Below are 20181 nucleotides of genomic sequence, written 5' to 3'. Positions count from 1 at the left end.
ATGAGAGCAATACTGTGTAAGTTGACAGGCTGCCAAGCACAAAAAGAAAATATTCTTTGAGCTTCTTATTTTCTGTGCAGTTTGGAACTGTGTTCTTCAGGAAAACCAGGAATTTGACACCTGTTGTATGAAAATGAAAAAGTTAAAAAACCCCCTAGCTCAAGTCCATACATTTGCTGAGTTAATCTGTGTCTACAATATGTCAAGGCCATGCAGAGAAAGTAGGAATAGGGATAAATATTTCTTATCTGTTAGGTGACTCCTCAGCATTTCCTACCAAAGAGATTACCATCGAATGTTGTGTTTGTATGCTGTAAAATGACTAGGAAAGTATCACTGTAGAGTTATGTTTCTCTAAATTTTTTGCAACACTTATTTTATACATAAAAACAACTCCTTCCCAACTAGCTGAGAGCTAGGTCCAACTGGTTTTTACCATCCTGTCTGACAAAAATTCTGCAAACTGCACTTGTTAAACACCACCATCAATGATGTGCAAATTGATAGCTTGGAAAGCGTAAGAGCATTTGTGATATATAGCACTGATTTGAGGCTTTTACAGAAACGTTTCAAAAATACTGAGTAGAAATAGAAATAGTAAAACTTTAGTAGCATAAAAAAATTTTCTCTGTACAAACTACTCAAACATTTCCCAGAAGAGGAAATAGTGGAATATATTAGGTTAAAATCTACAATGACTACAGTAGCCTCAGCACACTTTCCAACAGAGATTGATTTGGTAATGCAACATACACTGACATTAAAGTAAACCAAGCATGCACAGTCAGATTTATTGCCTCTAAACTCATCTTTCCACAATGCCAAAATGCAACAACAAAGAAATCTACAATGAAATTTTTTATGTCTCATTTCCATTTATCAAATGGATTCTCATTGTAATAAGAAATAATATTTTTCAGCTGAGTGGATGGAATCCCATTTGGGAATCTGAGAGAAAAAAAATGCCCTGGAAATAGATGGCATACTCAACTAGATCAAAGCAAGCTGGGGAGATAAGCAATATCCAGGGAGTCTTTTAAAAATTAGACTTAAGAGCTGGGTTTAACACAGCTGGAGTACTAAGACAAATAAAATGGGACACAAGACAGGAGGTGAACAGAATGGAGACAAAAAGACAGGGTAAGAAATCAGAAGCAGCCATAGTCCCAGACTGAAATTATGACAGAAAAGCTTCTTTTGCTCTTCACACTAACTCAGTAAATGTTTTCTTGGTTTGAGGAGAAAAGAAGGGTGGGAAGAAGAAAGGAAATAGGAATGAAATACATACAAAATATATGAGAAAGATAACTAAAAGAGGCTAGTAGGAATTTGCTGAGCACTTCTGGCACATCAGTGAAAGAAGATTACTTACTGATAGCTATTTCCTGAAGCTATACTGAAATTCCACACGCTGTTCAAGCTTTAAGTTTAACTTGCACAGAGACAAAATCATATAGCAGTGGATTTTGGTTACACCCTTTACGTCACTAATTCATCTTCAAAGAACACAGCACAATAGGAAAACCAAACAGCATATTGTATGCACTTTCAGGTAAAAGTTTGGGAAGTGGAATAGGTGACAACAGTTTCAGAGTGCAGTCACAGAAACAACATGACTTTCTCCCCCAAACCAGTCAGCTACAGAAAATGTTCTCAGTCCCTTAAACATAACAGATCATAGGTAACATAAAAGGTTTAAATTGCAACTTCATTGCAGAAATTGGGAACGGAACCAAGTATTTAAAAATAAGTAAATAAATAAATAAATTCATCAGACTTGCACAGCCATGGAAGTACAGAGCTCACTCCTGATGGCTCCCCAGAATACAGGACAGACTGAAACGTATGTTGACAGGTTCAAATATAGACAACATTCCTGCCCCCTTTTTAAGTTATAATTATTCAATGCAGCCTGACTTAGAAAGTAATTTAGAACTGTGATCTTTTTGACAAGAATCACTATGTTTTGTGGTAATACAGATTATTTAGCAGTCCATAGAAGGCACAGGCTTCTTAGAGAACAAGGAAGCAAAATACTAATGTAAGCTGTCACTGAAATGGGCATGAAAAAGTGATAAAATTTTAGGGCATAATTTACTAGTGATGATAGTATTAAACCTGTTAAAGAAAAAAATAGTCCTATGATCTCAAATTGTTCATAGCATACTGCCTTCAAAGGTCTTGGAAAGAAAAAAAGCTAAGAATCTAACAGTTGAAAGGAAGCATCATTAATTTTATGATGAACATAATTAATTCTTAGCATCTAGGCACCGCCATGAAACAAGTCTGCCTCCGACCACCAGTTTCATGAAAGAAAACTACCTATTTTCTATGCATTATCAGAAGTTAGTAGCATGCAAATAAATTAAAAAAAACCCTAAATGCCTGTTGTGCAGATGAGTACTGTTGGATTTGCCTTAGAAACACACTATAACAGAAAAACGTTTTTGCTATTTTTATTCTACTTAATCATAATTAAAAATGGTTTTGAACGAGGTACAATAAGCTAAGGCTGGGAAGTTCAGGACGACGTATGCTGGTTTGGGCCGTTCTCAGAGGAAACAGAATGCCACCATCTCAATACTGTGATGAATGCAGCTGTGTAAATCTTGCCATTTGAGCTGGATTAATCTCAAATCTTTAACTCATAATAGTTTTTTGACATTACAAATGCAATTATGTCATGGAGGGAGATAATCTTAGAAATACGATGAGACAGTCCCTGGGTAGTTCATAACCCACCAGGCTTCTGAATTAAGGAAGGTCAAACAATAATTTACAAATAAGTCATTTCCTTTTCTGAGATTTCTACTACTTAAATATAATTTAAAACCAGCTATGAGTAGTCAGCTGATAAATATGAAATCTCAGCAACAAATATGATATACAAAAAAATTTCTTCAAACACGCATCTCTAGAATTTTAAACTAGAAAGACAGGTAACAACAACCACCACAATTTTAAGAATGGATACCTTAAGTATAGCTCTTAAATCTTTACTTGCATTCTTCAATTTTAAAAATAAATTTTTATTACTGAATGTTTGAAATTTATGCTAAGTGCCCCAATAAAAACACTGAAACCTAACTTTACACCCCCCCCCCCCCCCCCCCCCCCCCAATTTAGCCTCCTTTCATAAGTGAGCACCATCTATGTGAGAATAAGAATTTTTTGGGGATTAAGAAAAATATCCTGTGACATTCTTACAGCTTCTAGACCAGAATTTTTCAGCTAGGCTTCCATTTCATGTACAGGAAAATAATCCATTATTTGAAGCAAATAATCAAGATTTCAATAGTTTCAAATGGACAACTTTGAGGGCAAGTCTGTGTCAGTAAAATATCAAGTATAATCTCTGTACATTTATGAAATCTGCACCTTAGATTATAGGAACCTGTGTCAAGATCCATCTGAAAAGACTGATTTCCCTAATCATCTTAATTTTTATGTATGCAGGTATTTTAATATGAAATGTGAAAGTCTAATTATTCTAATTCCTAGCAGGACCACAATTTAGAAATACTCTGCCCTAAGCTGCAAAGTGAAAACCAAGAATAAGAATACCTACCTAATACCTGCTTGGAAAGACATGAATGTAGTCACTCGCTACTGGCTTGGCAACTGATATAAAACATTTGAGACCAAGGAGAAACACATAGGCTTATACTTCTGAAAGGATTTTAAGTCCTAAGCTAATGTTAAATTAAGGCCATTTCTACTGGTAGGCATGCAATAAGAAAAGCAGGTCTAAAGTCAATCATTACTGAAGAAAGAGCTACAGCCAAGTTAAGATACCTGCCCCACTTACAGATAAACCACGATAAAAGACAGAAGCACAGATTCCTTTTAAGTATGCCTAGAAGTGGAGACAGAAAGGAACATGTGGCAGTAAGTAGAGGATGGAGGGTAGGTGAGCTGGCACAGCCACTGAAAGAAAAGTTTGTGAAACTCCTGTCTACATTTAATTTGTGGCAAGGAACCAATAAAGCTGAATGCAGACATAAGTCAGGTGAGTTTTTGCTGTTGAAAGAACAAATCAGACAGCAAAATCTGTCAGACTGACAAAACCAAAAAGAATACAGAAAAAAGCCTACATCTCCATAAAGCATGGAGTTTCTCACTAAAGAATTACACCCTCTTAACAGAGCAAGAGATACCATTATTTGTACTCCAAAGAACACTGAAGAATAATCTAAGCAGCCTTTACTGATGTCTAGAACATGAGACAAATCAGCAGCAGAAAAAGGTCCTCTTCCTTCAGTTATGAAAAAATGGAAAGAGGAATACAAATTGCTTGACCTGTTCCACAAGAACAGAATGTACAATTTGCCATGAGAATGGGAGCAGGAACAGTAACTTTTCTAGAATTACAGTGTCCAGAGCTGTTGGCCCAAAAGCACGCAGCTGGGACGACAAAGTCCGTTTATACAGCCTGATTTTGGAAAGACATGTACCTTTATACTGTAGAAACAAAATTAAAAGTTACCTGGTCTTCAATAAGAAAAAGTGGATTAAAAAGTAGGTGTGGCTATTTAGAAAAAATTTTCCGTACCTGGGTTTGAAGAAATCTATGACAAAGGCTGAGTGACATCTTGTTCATATGATATTATAAATCTCTTATCAGGTGTAAGAGACTATGGACCCGCAGAAGTACACAATGACAAATATGCTTTAAAAAACAAAACAGGGAATGAAATTTGGCTGTGCTCATTCTGCAATGCTCCTGAGAGTATGCTTTGGCACTCACAAACATACAGCTTGGAAAAAAAGAAAGCTGATGTGTGATCTGAGAATCAGTTGAAGTTTGGTACCAAAGGAGAGCAAAGTATGAAGAGGATGCAGATGAATGTGCAGATCAGTGTCTGAACGGTGGTTCAGACATGGGTCTGAACAAAATAAATGAATAAAAGCAATGGTGTGAAATAAACAACAGTTCAGCAGGGACCATGGCAAAGTACCAATGCAGGTTAGACAGTTCTGTAACAAAGGCATAGGTGCCTATAGTAGATGACATAGGAAGCACAAGTCAATGCTATATTGCTGTAAAAATACAAGTAAGTAGCATGATATATAAAAAGCAGTGGGACAGCTAACATTGGAAGAGATAGCCAAAGACAATGGCGTAATTTTCATTATGGGAGCTGAGCCGTTATGAGAAGTGGTTAGACATCCTGTTTGGGCTCATCAGCCTCCCTGAAAAAGTGTGCTTCTGTGAGAGAGGAAAAAAGGTAGAAAGCTGCAGGGATAATACAGCTGGTCTGACTTATTAAAGTGAGTAATATAAAAAATAATGTTGACAAAAATCACACATTGAGAAAAAAAATAAAGTGAGCATTTGGATGAGAAAACAAGTCAGTCAGCTGAAAGCTTGCAATCCAATAAGGAGGAAAAAGAAATAAGAGATGGAGGACATGAAAACTGAAGTAATTCAAGATGATACCTTATGTATGCACTGAAAGAAGAAGATGGAGAGAGATGTGTCTTAAGAACAGCATTACTTTATCAATGTACTGCAACCAATCAGAACATCATTTTGAGTCATGACCTGGTTAGGAACCTGATAAAAATGTTTGGAGTACATTTAAATTATTGCTCAGTTACAATAACTTCAGTATTTTATTTGACTAGCAGTGAAATTAATTTCTATTTTCTTTTCTAGCTTTTTTATAAGGCAGTATTAAAAAAATTCTTGTAAACAACAAAGTAATTAAAAAATTCAAATTCACTTCTAATTTGGGACCTCAATCTAGGTTCTATTTACAGTATTTCAAAGAAGTGATTTTCTCGTAAAATGGTACATTAGAAATGTTCTCAGTTCATAGGTAGCACATATCCCTATACAAATATATAGAGGTACAGGTCTATAAATCATACATTTCTATATACTTGTATTTGTTAACAAACAGCTTGGGTTTCCAAATATTTTCTTGTGATTTATCTTAAAATATCTAATAATATCTCTTAAATAACTAGGAAGTAAACTTTGTTAATGAGGACTCTATAAACTTTCTTTGCTAGATTACACACCCAAGAACACCATCATGTTTTATATTACATTGAGACCACAAAGCATGATACTACCTCAGTTACCACTAAGGGCAAAACTGTCAAGCTGTGATGTTGTAGTGGTGTGTGCATGTGAATGCAAAATGCTGCTCTTAAAATCTTGGGCTTCCCATATACAACAATTTCCATTCAGATACATCCATCTAATTAGTTGTTGATCACTGTTAAATATCTGGCTTAATTAGAACCTGAAGGCTGTCAAGACCTCTCAGAAACACTCAGTATGCTAGGGAACACTCAAGATTCAAGGCCATTTTAAAGGGCAGAGAGTCTTTCTTTTTCACATTGACCATAGGAAACACCAGAGGAAAAAAAGCCTTATGATAAGAAAATGCTGTCCTTGAAATATAGCAAAAATCTTATTTGTATTAAATTAATATCCAGTTACCAAATGAACACAAGGAAGAAGGAACATAAAAAAAGAAATATAATTTATAACAGCTACCAAATGTTTACCTACATTTGAAACAAAATCTCAGGTAAGGTAATAAGATTTAGCACCACTCTGTAAAGCCCTGCAAACAAATAACTAGACTTTCTCCTGAAATACTTTAAAATAACGAAAACATTTCTATTAGTCTCAAATCTTGTTTAAACAATATCTTTGAGGCACAACTCTGTAATTATAGCAAAATGAAAGGACACCGCTAGCAAAAGGATAAACAGTGAATAAATGCGGCATTATATTTGGCTTGAAAATCTGAAGAAGGTGTTGAATCATCAAAGGACAGACTACAGCTATCTTTTGACTGAGTGAGAGGAATTAGGGAAGGAAAATCTAGCCAAGAATACATGCAAACAACAGCCCAGTCATCTCACACTATTTTAAATCTTCTCCTCGATTCTGGAAACAGAATCTGCTATTTTTGAATGTAATTAACTGAAGATTCTATTATAAGACACTTTACAAAAATTTGATGAAAGAAAAAACCCACCACTAGCTTTAGCACATAAATGATAGAGGAATGCAAACGAAGGCACAGCTACACATGCTTCTATGAATTAAAGTATCTCTCTTGAACAGGAATATTTTCCCAGAGCTCAACACCAAAATGTGGAATTGTCTCAGAATAATTAACCTACTTTGTGATGGTCAGACTACATAAATACTTTATTTACAAGTTAAGTCATCACAGGCTGTGTTGATTGACCTCTATCTAATATCTACTGAAGCTCCACTTTAAGGCTGTAAACTCTTAATACAAGCAAGGATTTTCAAAAGGATATGTACTTGTCATATTTTCAGAAGTACTTGTCAGGCCTAGGAAAACTACTATTTTCTCTTCTAGAGAAAGGCTTAAGCAGAAAGACAGAAGCCTGTCCATATTATATAGTATTAGCAGTTCCCTAAGGAAAGCTCAAAAATTTAACCATTTCCTCAGGACTGAGGACAAATGGGAAAGCGTGAGTATGAGTTCCTCAGTTTTTGAGGAAGTAAAATTAAAAAGAGATAACAAAACAATACTGAATGATGAACCCCCCCCCCCCTATATATAAAACTGGGTATATAAATCCTGCACAAAGGCTTACTGATCATGACCCTAAACTACAGGAATGTCCTTGCAGGTAAAGGAAATGAAAGACTTCAGAGTTGCATTCTTTGAAAGAAGTCTACTATTCAAATAAGCAAAAGCAAAATTCCTTAGCTCAGAACCCTCAAAAGAACATGAAGAACAGCATACCCTAAGGCAGTATGTAAATGACCACAGTTTAAAACAAGACCGCACCCAAAATTTATACACCTCACACTAGATGCCATGATGGGAGAAAAAGACAAGGGAAGGAAAGACTATATAACTGCATTTGGCAAGTGGAATTCCAGAGTGTAAAACAAGGAGTATCAGACTGTGGTATTACAGCTGCTGTTGTTGCATTAAGGGGAATGAGGCAGAGATCATTAAGTTCATTAAATGAGTCAGGATTTATTACACATGTACAGTCAACTATATATCAAGTCTACCTTTCTGCTTTTATACTTTTAAAAATGGCCCACTTACTGAGAATAGTCATTCAGTTCACTATCATTCCTACATTTTCTATTAATTTTCTTACAGTGTTTTATGGCTGGCTGTGAAAAAGTAACTTCTTGTCTGGTAATCACAGTTATGAAAATTTCTATCTGCTTACTCTGCATCACAGGTGAAACTTATTCTGCAGCCAAGTAACCTTCTGATGAAAAGCCTTTGTGAAAAAAGAGTTAAGACGGGGCTGTTGAAAAGGATTTTTGAAAATCAACAGATTTAATGACTGTTACACTATGTCTCTCTTGCATTTTACCTAACCTAATATTTTAAATTCGTTCCCTATTAGGAGTGTAGAATGTGCTCCTTCATGAAAGAGAAAGCTGAAGAGACTTGCTAAAAACAATCGTTTTTGTCACTAGATCATTGGTGTGAGACTGATGTCTTCCGCAGTAGTAGGAAACTGATTCACATTGTGTAGCCTTATCACTACTGGATTGCACTACCATAAGCAAATAAGCAACAAACAATACTGGAATATTAATGCCATACTAATATAGATGTGTAAAAAGAGTTCACAAAATTTTCCCTCCCAATTTTAAGAAAATTTATGGTAATGGAAGTCAAGTTGAAGAAAAGTTTTGTCTGTTGTCATATTAATATAGATGTTATTCTACGTGCACGATCAAGAGAGCAGTTAGACTCATAAAAATACCAAGTTTTCATAGTTAGATTCCTAACTCTTGTAGTCAACTTTGAAATTATTACAAAGATTAGCAAATTCTCATTTTAAGTACTGTATTAACTTGATCTCATTAAGATAGCATTTAAAAACAGCATTCAAATATAATGAAAAATTAAAATTGAAAATTTATATTTTCTGCCAACAAATACAATAGATTTTCTTCTAAAACTCCAGACTACTTGAAGAAAAGCAAAATTACAAGGGAGAAAATGGAAAAGCTCATTTTTGATGAAGAAAATATCCTAGCTTCAAGTGACTGGAATTGATTTTTAAAAGCTTTTCTGTGTGAACTCCCACCCTGATACAAAGGCTAAGTAAATCATGTCATCCTAGCACGCAGTACTGCCTGCTACTGTACTAGGTCCATGGCCTCCTTTGCATCTGTGATAAATCCACACCCTCTGAAGTAGATTTTTAAAATATTCATTACATTCTAAGTTCCTAAAATGGAGTCTTTTATAGTGACCGATTTTATTGTTGGATAATAGTTTCTCTTATTTTAGCTTGGCTCTCTTGAAGCCTTTTTGGATCTAGTTTAGCCAAGTCCAAAGGACGTGAATGCGGTCTTTAGTGTTATAAGGAAACACAGTGAACCACTCTCATGGAAAGAAAACATAAATGCTTTCCTAAAACATGCTTATGTAATTTTCTTTGCCACCACAGACAGTAATAACATTTCGGTGTTGCTAAAGAAATTAAAATGGCCAGAACATAGATTTACAGTAAAAGGATACTGCCCCTCAACACATCAAATACATTGTGGAAGCAACAGTTCAGAAGTCAAGTAGTAACAAACAGCATATGGACCAATGTATCTACCATCCACCTTATCTTGAATAAAACAGACAATATGAAAAAGTGATTAACTCTCTTCTGTTGCTACAATGAGTACATGGCTAGTTCTGGTTGCTTGATACTACCCTAAGCTGCAAGAACTCAATTCCTTTATTCCCACTTGTACATTCTAAGAAAAATTGAGTATACATAAAAATTTAATAACAATGTTCTGCCTACCTGCCACAATGCTTCACAATAAAACAGCATCACAACACCTGCCTCTTTCAAGAATATTTGGTAAGACACCAAGATCAGTTAAACTTGGAGAAAAACTTTAAATATTAACCATAAATGTGTATATAAGAACGATTCAAGTATGACAACAGAACAATGATGTAATTTATGATATCACATCAACAAAAATACAGTCCAAAGAACATATGAATGAATAATGATGTTTTCATGTGCATTTAACTTCCAGATGCAGGAATTATGTTTGAAAACACATGCACAGCTAGAAATCATGTTCCCTCTTTTTAGCCAGTAGCTATAGTCTAGACTAAAAATGTTAGTATGATTTCCTTGGCTAGTGCAGACAGTACACAATGTTGAATCAACATGCCAAAACAAGACATCCTCTTCTATATCACGCAATCCCCTGATACTGCAACAGTACCCCTAAAAAAGATTTGGGGTTACAAGTGTGGAGAAAATTCCAGAATTGTAATTCTTTGTCTTTTATCAATGAACTTTCTGTCATATCCTTTCTAGAGACAACGATTGATATGAGAAACTATGAGTAAAAGGGAAAATAACAAAAATTGTAAATGAAATAATGTAAAATACCAAAATAGTTATCAGATTTCCTAAAGATCCAAAACTAAAGGAGGAAAGTTATCAGGTAAATAAAATTGAGTCCAAATTAAAACTAACATGAGACCATATCACAGTAATAAGTCTTACATTGCCATAGCAAGAAAAAGTTTAAAGATAAATATAATTTGAATGTGAAATTTTCTCAACTACAGTCAAAATTATGAAATAAAAGTATGAGAGAGCTCTTTCTTAATTTGCAAAAAAGAAACAGATAGATGTTGCCCTTTCCTTTTCTAGTTCTGGCTTTTTTACCGCAAACTTGTGTCAAGGTTTGAACTTCTCAAAAACAAGTTTTTTATGTTGTTTCACCCCAAGTCAGTGAATTAAAATACAAAAGAATAGTCTAAATATAAAAAATGCTGTAATTTGGAAAAGCAGGGTTACATTGAATGAGCTTAATATGAAGAATTTTATATATCACATAAAGCACGAAAGAAATAAAGAGCCATAACCAGAGCCATAATATTGTTTATATTACAACTTAAATTAACTTTTCAGTTTATTATCAGGGACAGTCTTCCACAACACAGAATACAAAGGGGGATGTAAGATTTTGCTCTAATATTTTGAATATGGTTTCCTTTCCTTCAGGCAATATAATCAGATTAGCTAATACAATATTGCTTCTACAACTGAATACTTCTGCAGTAATTTAATTCCTACTGCAGAACTTTTTTTTTTACTTGGTGAGTATTTCACACCTTAGTTATTTTATTGAAATGAGTTGAGACTTCTGTTTAAGGAGATCTCTTCATCCAGCAGGAGAAATAATTTCACAAGTGTACCCTCTTTGTAAGTAATATAATGGCCTTTCTGAGATCACAGTTGTATTACAATGTATTATAAATATCTAGCTTTAAAAATGGATTTAATTTCACACTAGCCTAAAAAGATGCCAAGTCAATACATTTAGCATAGTAACTGTATATTGTACTTGTCTAGAATAATTCTGCATTTTAAATTGCTCTGTAAGGATTCAATGCACAAACCCTTTAGAGTCAGCAGATTTCATTTGGCATTGAAAGGATACTAAAACGGATCTCTGAATGAATACTTCTCAGAAGTACACAGTACTATTTTTTACTGTATAATTATAAAACCATTACAGATTTATATTATAAATCTTTCACTGACAATTTTTTTAAAACAACTATATGTTAATACATTGAATTTCTGCTTCCTTTTATAATTTACCCCTCCTCACAATATGAGAAACTACACAGCGGAATGAAATTCTGTTCCTTTTGAAATCAGTAACCATTGCAACTGAGTTCAGACATGTCAGAACTTGATTTGTTGTCTGTCTGAACTATATTAGCTAGCTCTTTTTATCTTGCTGTGTTATAGCTGTCATAGAATGTAACACATCTACTGTAGCCAAAAGATGCGTGTAAAATATTATATAAATTTAAAAAATGCACTTTCTGCATTATTCTGATGCTATACAATGATTAATTTAATGACTTCTCTGAAATTAAAATTAGTATCATGCAATAAAAAAAATAATTCCAAAGTGCTTAGTTGTCTGACTTCTCCAATTCTTTAAGATTGCAATTTTAAGATGAAGGGGGGAACAGGAACTTACCTACTTGGTACTTTGGGTAATAAGTTGGCATTTGTCCACTACTGCATGATTGTCTCTTATGCCTTTTTCTTATATTTGTATCAGTGGTCTCCCATTGTGGACTTTTTCTTTTGTTTATTCTGATAAGAACTTCAGAACTACCAGCAGGATTGTCATCATGGTTTACATCACTAATAAATTTTCTGCTGTGAAACTGGTCATCCAGCCTTTCAGTCACTTTAGAAGAATTAGATCCTTTAGATGTTTCCATTTCATTTTCTTGTTTCTTTAACGCATTTTGCTTAGTAGAATGGGACCTTAAAAGAGGATGTCTTTTTTCTTCCATATAGGCCTGAGTGCTTTTACTTTCAACAGCTTCGGGAGAATAAATGACATTATTTAACTTAAATGAATTGTGCTGCTCAATATGGTTGATTTTTCTCAGAAATATCCTACAATCTTTAAAGGTTTTGGCTTTCCAAGTATTTTGAAACAGTTTATCTTGGCTTTGTTCTTTTCTAACATTTTGTTGGCAACAAATTGTTCCATTTGTCTCTGCATGTGACTTAAGTATATTTGCTAAACCAGGATGTGGGTTAAAGTCAGAAGATCCCATCATCTGTTGAACAAATGCATCTCTGGCTTCATTTTCAGTTGGCAAGAGGCTACTCTGAGATTCTACCAAAGTCTGAGTGGGCTGGATTTCTACCGTATTTTTTTCCTGGAGCTTGGGCATTTCATCATTGGTTTCCCCACTTGTACTTTTAAACAACTGGCTTTGGCAAAAGAACTGCAAATTTTTCTTTTTTGATTTCCAGCCTCCAGGAGCCTGATTATAGAGCTTTTTTGTTTGTCCCCACCTATCACGCTGTAGCTTCTTAAATTCGTTTCTTTTTAATCTGGCTAATGTGAAATTACTTTTCATGCTTAAGACCGGAGACCTCACCATGTTATGTAATATTTGTAATTTCCCTGCTGGTTTTGAAGGAGAGGATAGTGCAAACTTTTTAAAGTGCTTTCTGAAAGGGCAAGTACTAAGATCAGCTTGTTTAGTTTCCATCTTTATCTCTCTAGTACTAACTACTTCTAAAGGATTGCGAGCATTTGCCTTTCTCACTAGAGAGAGAGACTGTGTTTCTGTAGTTTGCATAAACCAGGTGCAGAGTTCATTCATATTACACTTTTTCTGAAAAAGCATTTTTATAGGTGATGTTTCAAGTTCTACAAGGCAGGAGTCTAAAGGGTTTGACATTTCAGTATTACAGTCTTGTTCAACGGGATCCCTTTTTTCACATACACATTTATCAAACTCATTTCCCCCCACTCGCAACCAGGTATTAGTTATCTGTTCAAATCTATTATTTAGTTCTTCCAACAAAGTGTCACTTGAAGTGGAAGTAGCCCACCACCTGAGAGAGGGATTCAATGAAAAAATGGAATCCGATGATACTTCATTAATGGGCCCGAGTTCACCCTCCTTAAGATCCTTTTTTGCATTTCCTGAATTTCTCAGTTCTGAGGTATCTTTGGATGCTGTGCTCCGATTTGATTGCCTATGTTTTTCTTTTCTATCTTTAGCTTTTCTCAAATGGAGTTTGTAAGATTTATGTAGTAAGGCACTTCTACAAGTAAATGCACTAGAAGATGCTAATGAATGTAAAAAATGCAGTGAAGGTTTTCTGTCTCTAGCAGAATGCCTCAATGGAATTTCGTGTTTTCCTGACACTGTTGTTATAACATTGTTTGATCCATCCTCTCTAGAATCTTTCTGTGTGCTCTTTACTTGACCCATATTATTGCACAGTTGATTTTTTCTCTCCTGTGGTATGTTTTTTTCTAACACATTCTGCTGTTGTAAAGGAGGCAAACAGTTGCTAATACTCACTTTTCTTTCCTGAGGTGAAACTCGATTAACAGTCACTGATATGCCAGAGATTTTTACTTTTGCTGGCCTACCAGGTTTTCGAATGGTGGTCAACGGTTTCTTAATTGGCCGTATAATATTGCTGCAAGGATGTGGCGATGCTAAGTTACTCTTGATAGGTCTGACATAGTCATAACCAGAGACCTCGTTTTCAGTGGAAGAATTCTGTAAGGCTTTTACTATTTCAGTCAAAGCATTTTCAGTTTCTGCATTGCGCCTCGCTTTGCTGTGGTCATTGGCAAAAGTAGAATCAATGTGTTGTGTTGGCAGAATGCTGATTACATTTAGATTACCTTCAGAAACATGCCTCTTGGTTCTTCTTGACCGTCCGAAAACAACTGTCACAGTAATATTTTTCTTGCTGTTAACTTCTTCCATTACTGCTGCATCAGATTTGGTACTTTTACCGTCACTGCTAAGTTCAGGTCTAGGTTCTGTGCTTTCAGTCATGTCTATTTTTGGTTTTGGAGGCCGTCCAATAGGTCTCTTAACTTGCTTAACAACTTGAGGACCTATCTTCTTTGGTCTACCAGGTTTTCTTTTTAAAACTGATTCACTGCTACTGCTTGATTTCTCCACAACTTCATCATTTAGTTTCAAGTCATTTAAGTTAGTTTGATCAACTGGACAAGAGCTTGTAATTGCTTCCGCATAAACACAACCTGACTCCTCCTTGGTATCGTTTCCACTGTAATCACAATCCTTGATGCAGATTGCATGAGAAAGGTCTCCTGCGGCCTGTTTGTCTAACAAAGTGTTTGCGTGCCCCTGAAACAAACAAATATCTGTGCTTCCTTTAGAAGATGCAGCTGCAGATGTCAAAGTATATTTGACTCCTTCATTACTATTAACCTCTGAGACAAACATAAGCTTAATAGGACTAGAGTAATTTAAGGGAGATGAGATCTCCCCAGCTTCAAAAGTTGTATGCAAGTCCATGTTATTGGAAGTTGAACTGGATGAATCAAAAGTCAGAGATTTCAAAAGGCTGTCAGTAATTTCTTGATCTATAACCATTTCTTGTCTGTTTGTTGTCACACATAGAGTTTTGATTTTACTGCTGCTTGGCACATGTGAATGTGGAAGGAAGCTTTGTCCTGTGTATCCCATTTCACTCAGAGTGAAAGGTAAGCCTCTTCTAGCAGCTGGGTTCATAACCTGTTCATAAGCATTATCTTTTAATTTTTGGCTTATTTTGTAACTATCCAGCAATGAGTTGTTAGTCTTTCCGGCTAGGTTTATTGTATCTTCTAAACGTTCTACAACAACTTGCAGATTTGTGTCTCTCATAATTTTGCTTATGTTTATGTCACTGCATCTTTCAGCATGAACATCTTTATTTATTTTCATTTTTTCCAAAATTTCTAAAGGCTTTTTTGCATTGGATGACTTTCTAAACACAATATTGTTCGTTACATACACAGAGTACCATCCAGGAGGCACAATGTTACGTTTAGTTCTGCCCATGATTCCATTACTCTCATCCTTTAGAGGAATCTGATCTGTCTCTCTTAAGGTTGCACAATCTCCTTGTGTTTTTGCGAGTTTTGCCTGGCTGGCTGCAATAGCACTGTTTTCTGAAAGAACTAGAAAGCTGGAGCTAGTCTGAAAATTAGGAAGAGGTAGTTTGAAAGACTCTGTTTGGTGTACTGGAAAGCACATTGGTTTGGTTTGGCAATTCATGCATGGATTACTTTCAAGATGTTGCAAAGCCTCATCTTCTATCACAGTAAAACTGTGTCTTTTATTTGGATATATTTTATCAATTTTCTTTGTAGATTTCTTTGCATTTCTCTCAGAAATTGACTTTTTTCTTACAAGAGTTTCATCAAGGTTTGCAAGCTCCCTCTTGATTTGCAAAGACTGTCGTCGAATGAGTGGTGAATCAGGAGAATTATACATTGCAAATAAAGTTTCCTGACGCTTGCGAAATCTTGTTTGGATAATTTTATTTTCCATTTGTTTATCATGTTGGTGAAGTAATTCCATAAAGCTGTAATCACTTGCCTTAGCACTATGCAAAAGAGAGGTTATGAAGTCTCCTAATTTGACATCATTTTCTGGTGCCCTGTCACTGCTAGAAAGTTTTACAAGATTTGTTGCTATATCTGTAGTGTCTATTGATTTTAACTTTTCATTAATACGGTCCATTAAATCTTGAAAAATGGCAGAATGTTCACCTTTCTCAGCCTTCTCAGAATTCATATAATAATTGTTGTTTTCTTGGTCTATTGATAGCAACGTTCCATCTGAATATTCGGTCTCTTTTCCTCTGCATGTTTTACCTTCATATTCAAATTCTCCTTTGCTTCCTTCAGCTGGCAAGAGGGACGGAGGCTGGCTGATGGATATTTCAAGCTTGTTATTGTCTAAAGTTGGAAAATCTATAACTGATCCTTCTGATGATTCAAATTCTTTACTCTGTACAGGTGATAGTGGAGGCGGTGATGGGCTGCGAGATCTATTCGAATTTTTAATGCTGTTCAAGAGATCAGAGTCCTTAGTTGAATATGTACATGCTGCTGCTTTCACAGAATGCCTGTTACAATTTTGCAATTGTTCAGCACAATACTTATGAGAACTACATGCTTTGTTCACCATTGTCTTAATACATCCAATTGCTACAGCTTGGCATGACAAAGAATGGAAATCTTTAATACAAACAGACAGAGGTGGTAAACAAGTGTTTGGTCTTTGATTTTGTAAACAGCACCTTTTTGTCAGCATATGTCCATTGCAATTGCAAAATGAAATGTGAACATCCTCTTCAGTAAGGGAACTGGGAGTTTCAGAGTGGACCAAATGTGTTTGCTTACAACCGCAAACTATAGGAACATTTTCATCTTGTATTAAAAATTTTAACATAGCCAAAGTCTGTTGCCAGTGATATGAACAAAAAGACTCCAAAACTTTGTTTAATGTTGATTTTCCTTTTTCCAAATTAGCTGTTTCCTCTGAATTTGCATCAGCTGTTGAGCTTGAACTGAAAATGAAAACAAATCAAAACAAAATATAAATTACAGTAAAACACCATATCTAATGTTTGTTATAATGGTTAAACTCAAGCCTAGAAACCTGAAGTTTGCAAAACAGTTCTGTTCTATTTGCACTATTCAATCATACTTGCAAGTGTCACTAGCAATGATGTGCATCTTATCTATAGCAGTGATACTCTTACCATAAGAAAAATAATCAGGAAGAAATTAAGGGACAAAAAGAATAGTTCGAAACATAGCTTCTCGTATCTAATGTAATTACAATAATGTTAACTTTCTGATATTTCAAACTACCTTAGTCACTAATGAAGGAAAACCTCACCAAGAACCTGGGGAGCTTAGTATTACTGTCATTTCACAAACTGAGGCACAGAGCGGATAAATGACTTGCCTAAGGCCACAATACAAGGTTGTAGCAGAGGCGAGAATGGATCCATCTCTCCTGAATCCCACCCTAAGATATTTATATACCAAATTGTATTGAATGCTCTTGAGGATACTCTTAAAGATCCTTCTAAAGACATTTTTATTTATATACTTTTTTTTAAAGAACACTAAATAGGCTAACAGAAAATGGAAAAAATAGCCACTTGCTACTGTTACTGTTCTTTGTGGATAAATTTCCCTTCTAGTTTTTCAATAAATTGCAGCGGTGCATCACAGGCTCTTCATTGCAATATATTACACACACACATACACACACGCGTGCGTGCACACACACACACGGTTTTCTTCATTAAACAAAAACAGAGATAATCATCACTGGAATAAATAACTTCTGTGATAAAGGTTAATATCCTTTAAATCTCAAATACAGGGTAGGCCTATATCTAAAGACAACTTCTGAGCAGTTGTTTTCAAAGATATTAATTCAAAATAAAATCACTTATAAAATACTACCTTAACTATTTAATTAATTTCTTATAAATTATTAAAACTAATGTCACTACTTACCTAATCATTTATATTGAAAAGCTGAAAATTTTCCATGGTAGAAATTAATACAGATATTTCTTCAATTAAATACAAATCCTTGTGCTGGATAGCAACTATCAACAGATAGTTAATACCTAATTCAAGTGTTTTACTGAAACCAATTGCATGAGCAGAAAATATTAGAAGAATTCTGTTTTAGAAAAGTATGTATTGTTTAAACATATCACCAAACTCTGAACATGACACTAACTTTTTGCCCTACTATTATCTCCTGTAATTTTTTGCATTTAAGCCTGTACTTTGGAAAAATAGAATTTTGATTGGGTTTACAACTGTATTGATCGAAGAACAAACATATTTAAAATTTAATGTGCTGTGTTTATATAAAGTTACCTATTCATTAATTAGCTCATATCCAATGTTATCAGCATCAATAATAACTTTTAGCTTCAGGTTTCTTACTCGAAGTTATACATACTTCTTATTGTCCTACATGGATTTTAAAGTTTAGAGCTTAAAACCAGCCAACTATGCTTAATAATTCCTCACGATTTTTCCTTCTCCTGCAATATTTAGTACGAAACAGTATATATTCAAAATCAAGCAGCTAGATGGTACTGACTCAAAAGCATAAGATAATTGTGATGGTACTAGCTGAAATTGTGATTATGTTTAAACTGAAATAACTGAATTCTTGAAAAGAAAAAAAACCCTCTTTGCACTTGCAATCTAAAGTAAAACCAGCATTATTCAAGGGCATGTCATTGTCAGGATTTAACTGTTTTTGAAACACCACTTCACTGAGAAGAGTCTGAGTGTTACTCAGTCCAAACAACTCAGGAGTCACGAGGTGTTGAAATGCATCACTATGCTTGTGAAAACAAAGCTTGTTCTAGTAATACAATTATGGATAAAAACTAATTGCCCTCCCCACCATGACTTTAATTAAATAATGTTCTGAAAGGCCAGATAGAAAAAAAAAATGAACATGGCACTCAGTCTTCAATATTTTGCTTGTAAATCACAGTAAGTGTGTTACATAGATTTTGCTAAAAAGATGGCTATAGTACAGTCTTTTTAGACCAAATCTCTAGACAGGTATCTTTGTCTGTCTAGACTTGCAAGGTATGTCTAATGGAGTTTCACTGGAGAGCTTTAATTGTAGAGGACCTCTATCCATAACTGCTATTTAAAATATGCTCACTGGTGGAAAAAACTTCCAGAGCCCTGAAGCCTTCTCAAAGTCAGTAACCAAAATTTCCAAAGGCCCCCAAACTGCTTTGAATTTGCTATGTGGAGATCAACCTGTTGCATAAAGTAATAATATCCTGGTTATCACAGACATACTGGATATCCTTCTAATATGATTTCTTTCCTGGTTATCTGCCCTTGTGTAACATCTATAATCTGCTTTCCTTTAGGCATGTGTTAGTTTCTAAAGCTAACAGACAACTTAACTTCATCTAGCCTATTGTAATAGTACCACATTCCAAATGATCTTCCAAGTTTGTGAAAACACATCAACCCTTTACTTGGTCGCCATTTGGGAACAGAGCTTATTACGCAAACAAAGATTAAAGCAACACATTTTCTTTAAAGGGTCTCTCTGTAGAGCTGTCCATATATTTAAACAAACTATTTTTTAATAGCCTTTCAATACAATCATGGAATTATATTTCAGTTTCCTGTAATTCCTTCCTATGGCCCTTTAAATTTGTGTTGTCACACAGTAGTTTAGACTATCCTCAAGATAAAAGGCTTACACAATAATTTCATAGAAGGAAGAGCTATCACTTTCATAACTGCATACTCCCTTCATAGAACAGTCTTACACTTCCTACAAAAAAAGAGGGCGAGAGGGGTTAGGAAATAGAGGGGTTGAAAGGTGAGAGGATCAGTACGCACTGCTCCCCCACTACCTTTTGTGCACAATATCTCTGAAGACAAAAGTTAAGCATGGAATGACATTATTTCCCTGCTGGAGGGCAGGGGCAGTTAATACCATGGAGCGGGGATTGCCTGGAGTCCAAAACTGGCACAAAGGCAGAGACATGATAAGGTTAAATACTAGCCTTTCAGCTTATTATTTTATGTATAAAAAAGTAAACCTTTGCCTCCTCCACAAATCCAAAAAACTATCAGGAAAGAGCTCTATCAGAGGACTCCTAAAAGATGTCCTTCCCTAGCGTTCTATCCTCTGTTGTCTCAGCCACAGACAAGATAAATCAATCTAGCAACTTCTTTGCAGACTGGGAACAAGAACAAAACTGGGAACAGAACATACTTTCAAGTACTGATATGAACAGCAGAGAACGATTATAGAAGTTTTGTCTTAT

At 35.0% G+C, this 20181-nt stretch overlaps 1 protein-coding gene across 4 annotated transcripts in view; it reads right to left on the bottom strand.

The window, feature by feature from the left end:
• Positions 1-20181, bottom strand: part of LCORL (ligand dependent nuclear receptor corepressor like) — an 88980-nt gene that overhangs the window by 5752 nt on the left and 63047 nt on the right. The window contains exon 7 of one of the 4 annotated variants that reach the window (XM_069792922.1): positions 12015-16896. The exons of 1 other annotated variant lie outside the window; for it this stretch is intronic. In XM_069792922.1, coding sequence (XP_069649023.1) covers positions 12015-16896 — 4882 coding nt within the window. Of the gene's footprint in view, positions 1-12010; positions 16897-20181 lie in introns of all 4 variants that reach the window. 2 more of the 4 variants (XM_069792943.1, XM_069792933.1) reach the window with 2 other exon arrangements.

The sequence above is a fragment of the Haliaeetus albicilla genome, chromosome 1 (assembly GCF_947461875.1).
Source record: "Haliaeetus albicilla chromosome 1, bHalAlb1.1, whole genome shotgun sequence".
NCBI classification, from domain to species: domain Eukaryota; kingdom Metazoa; phylum Chordata; class Aves; order Accipitriformes; family Accipitridae; genus Haliaeetus; species Haliaeetus albicilla.
This window is presented reverse-complemented; position numbering and strand designations above follow the sequence as displayed.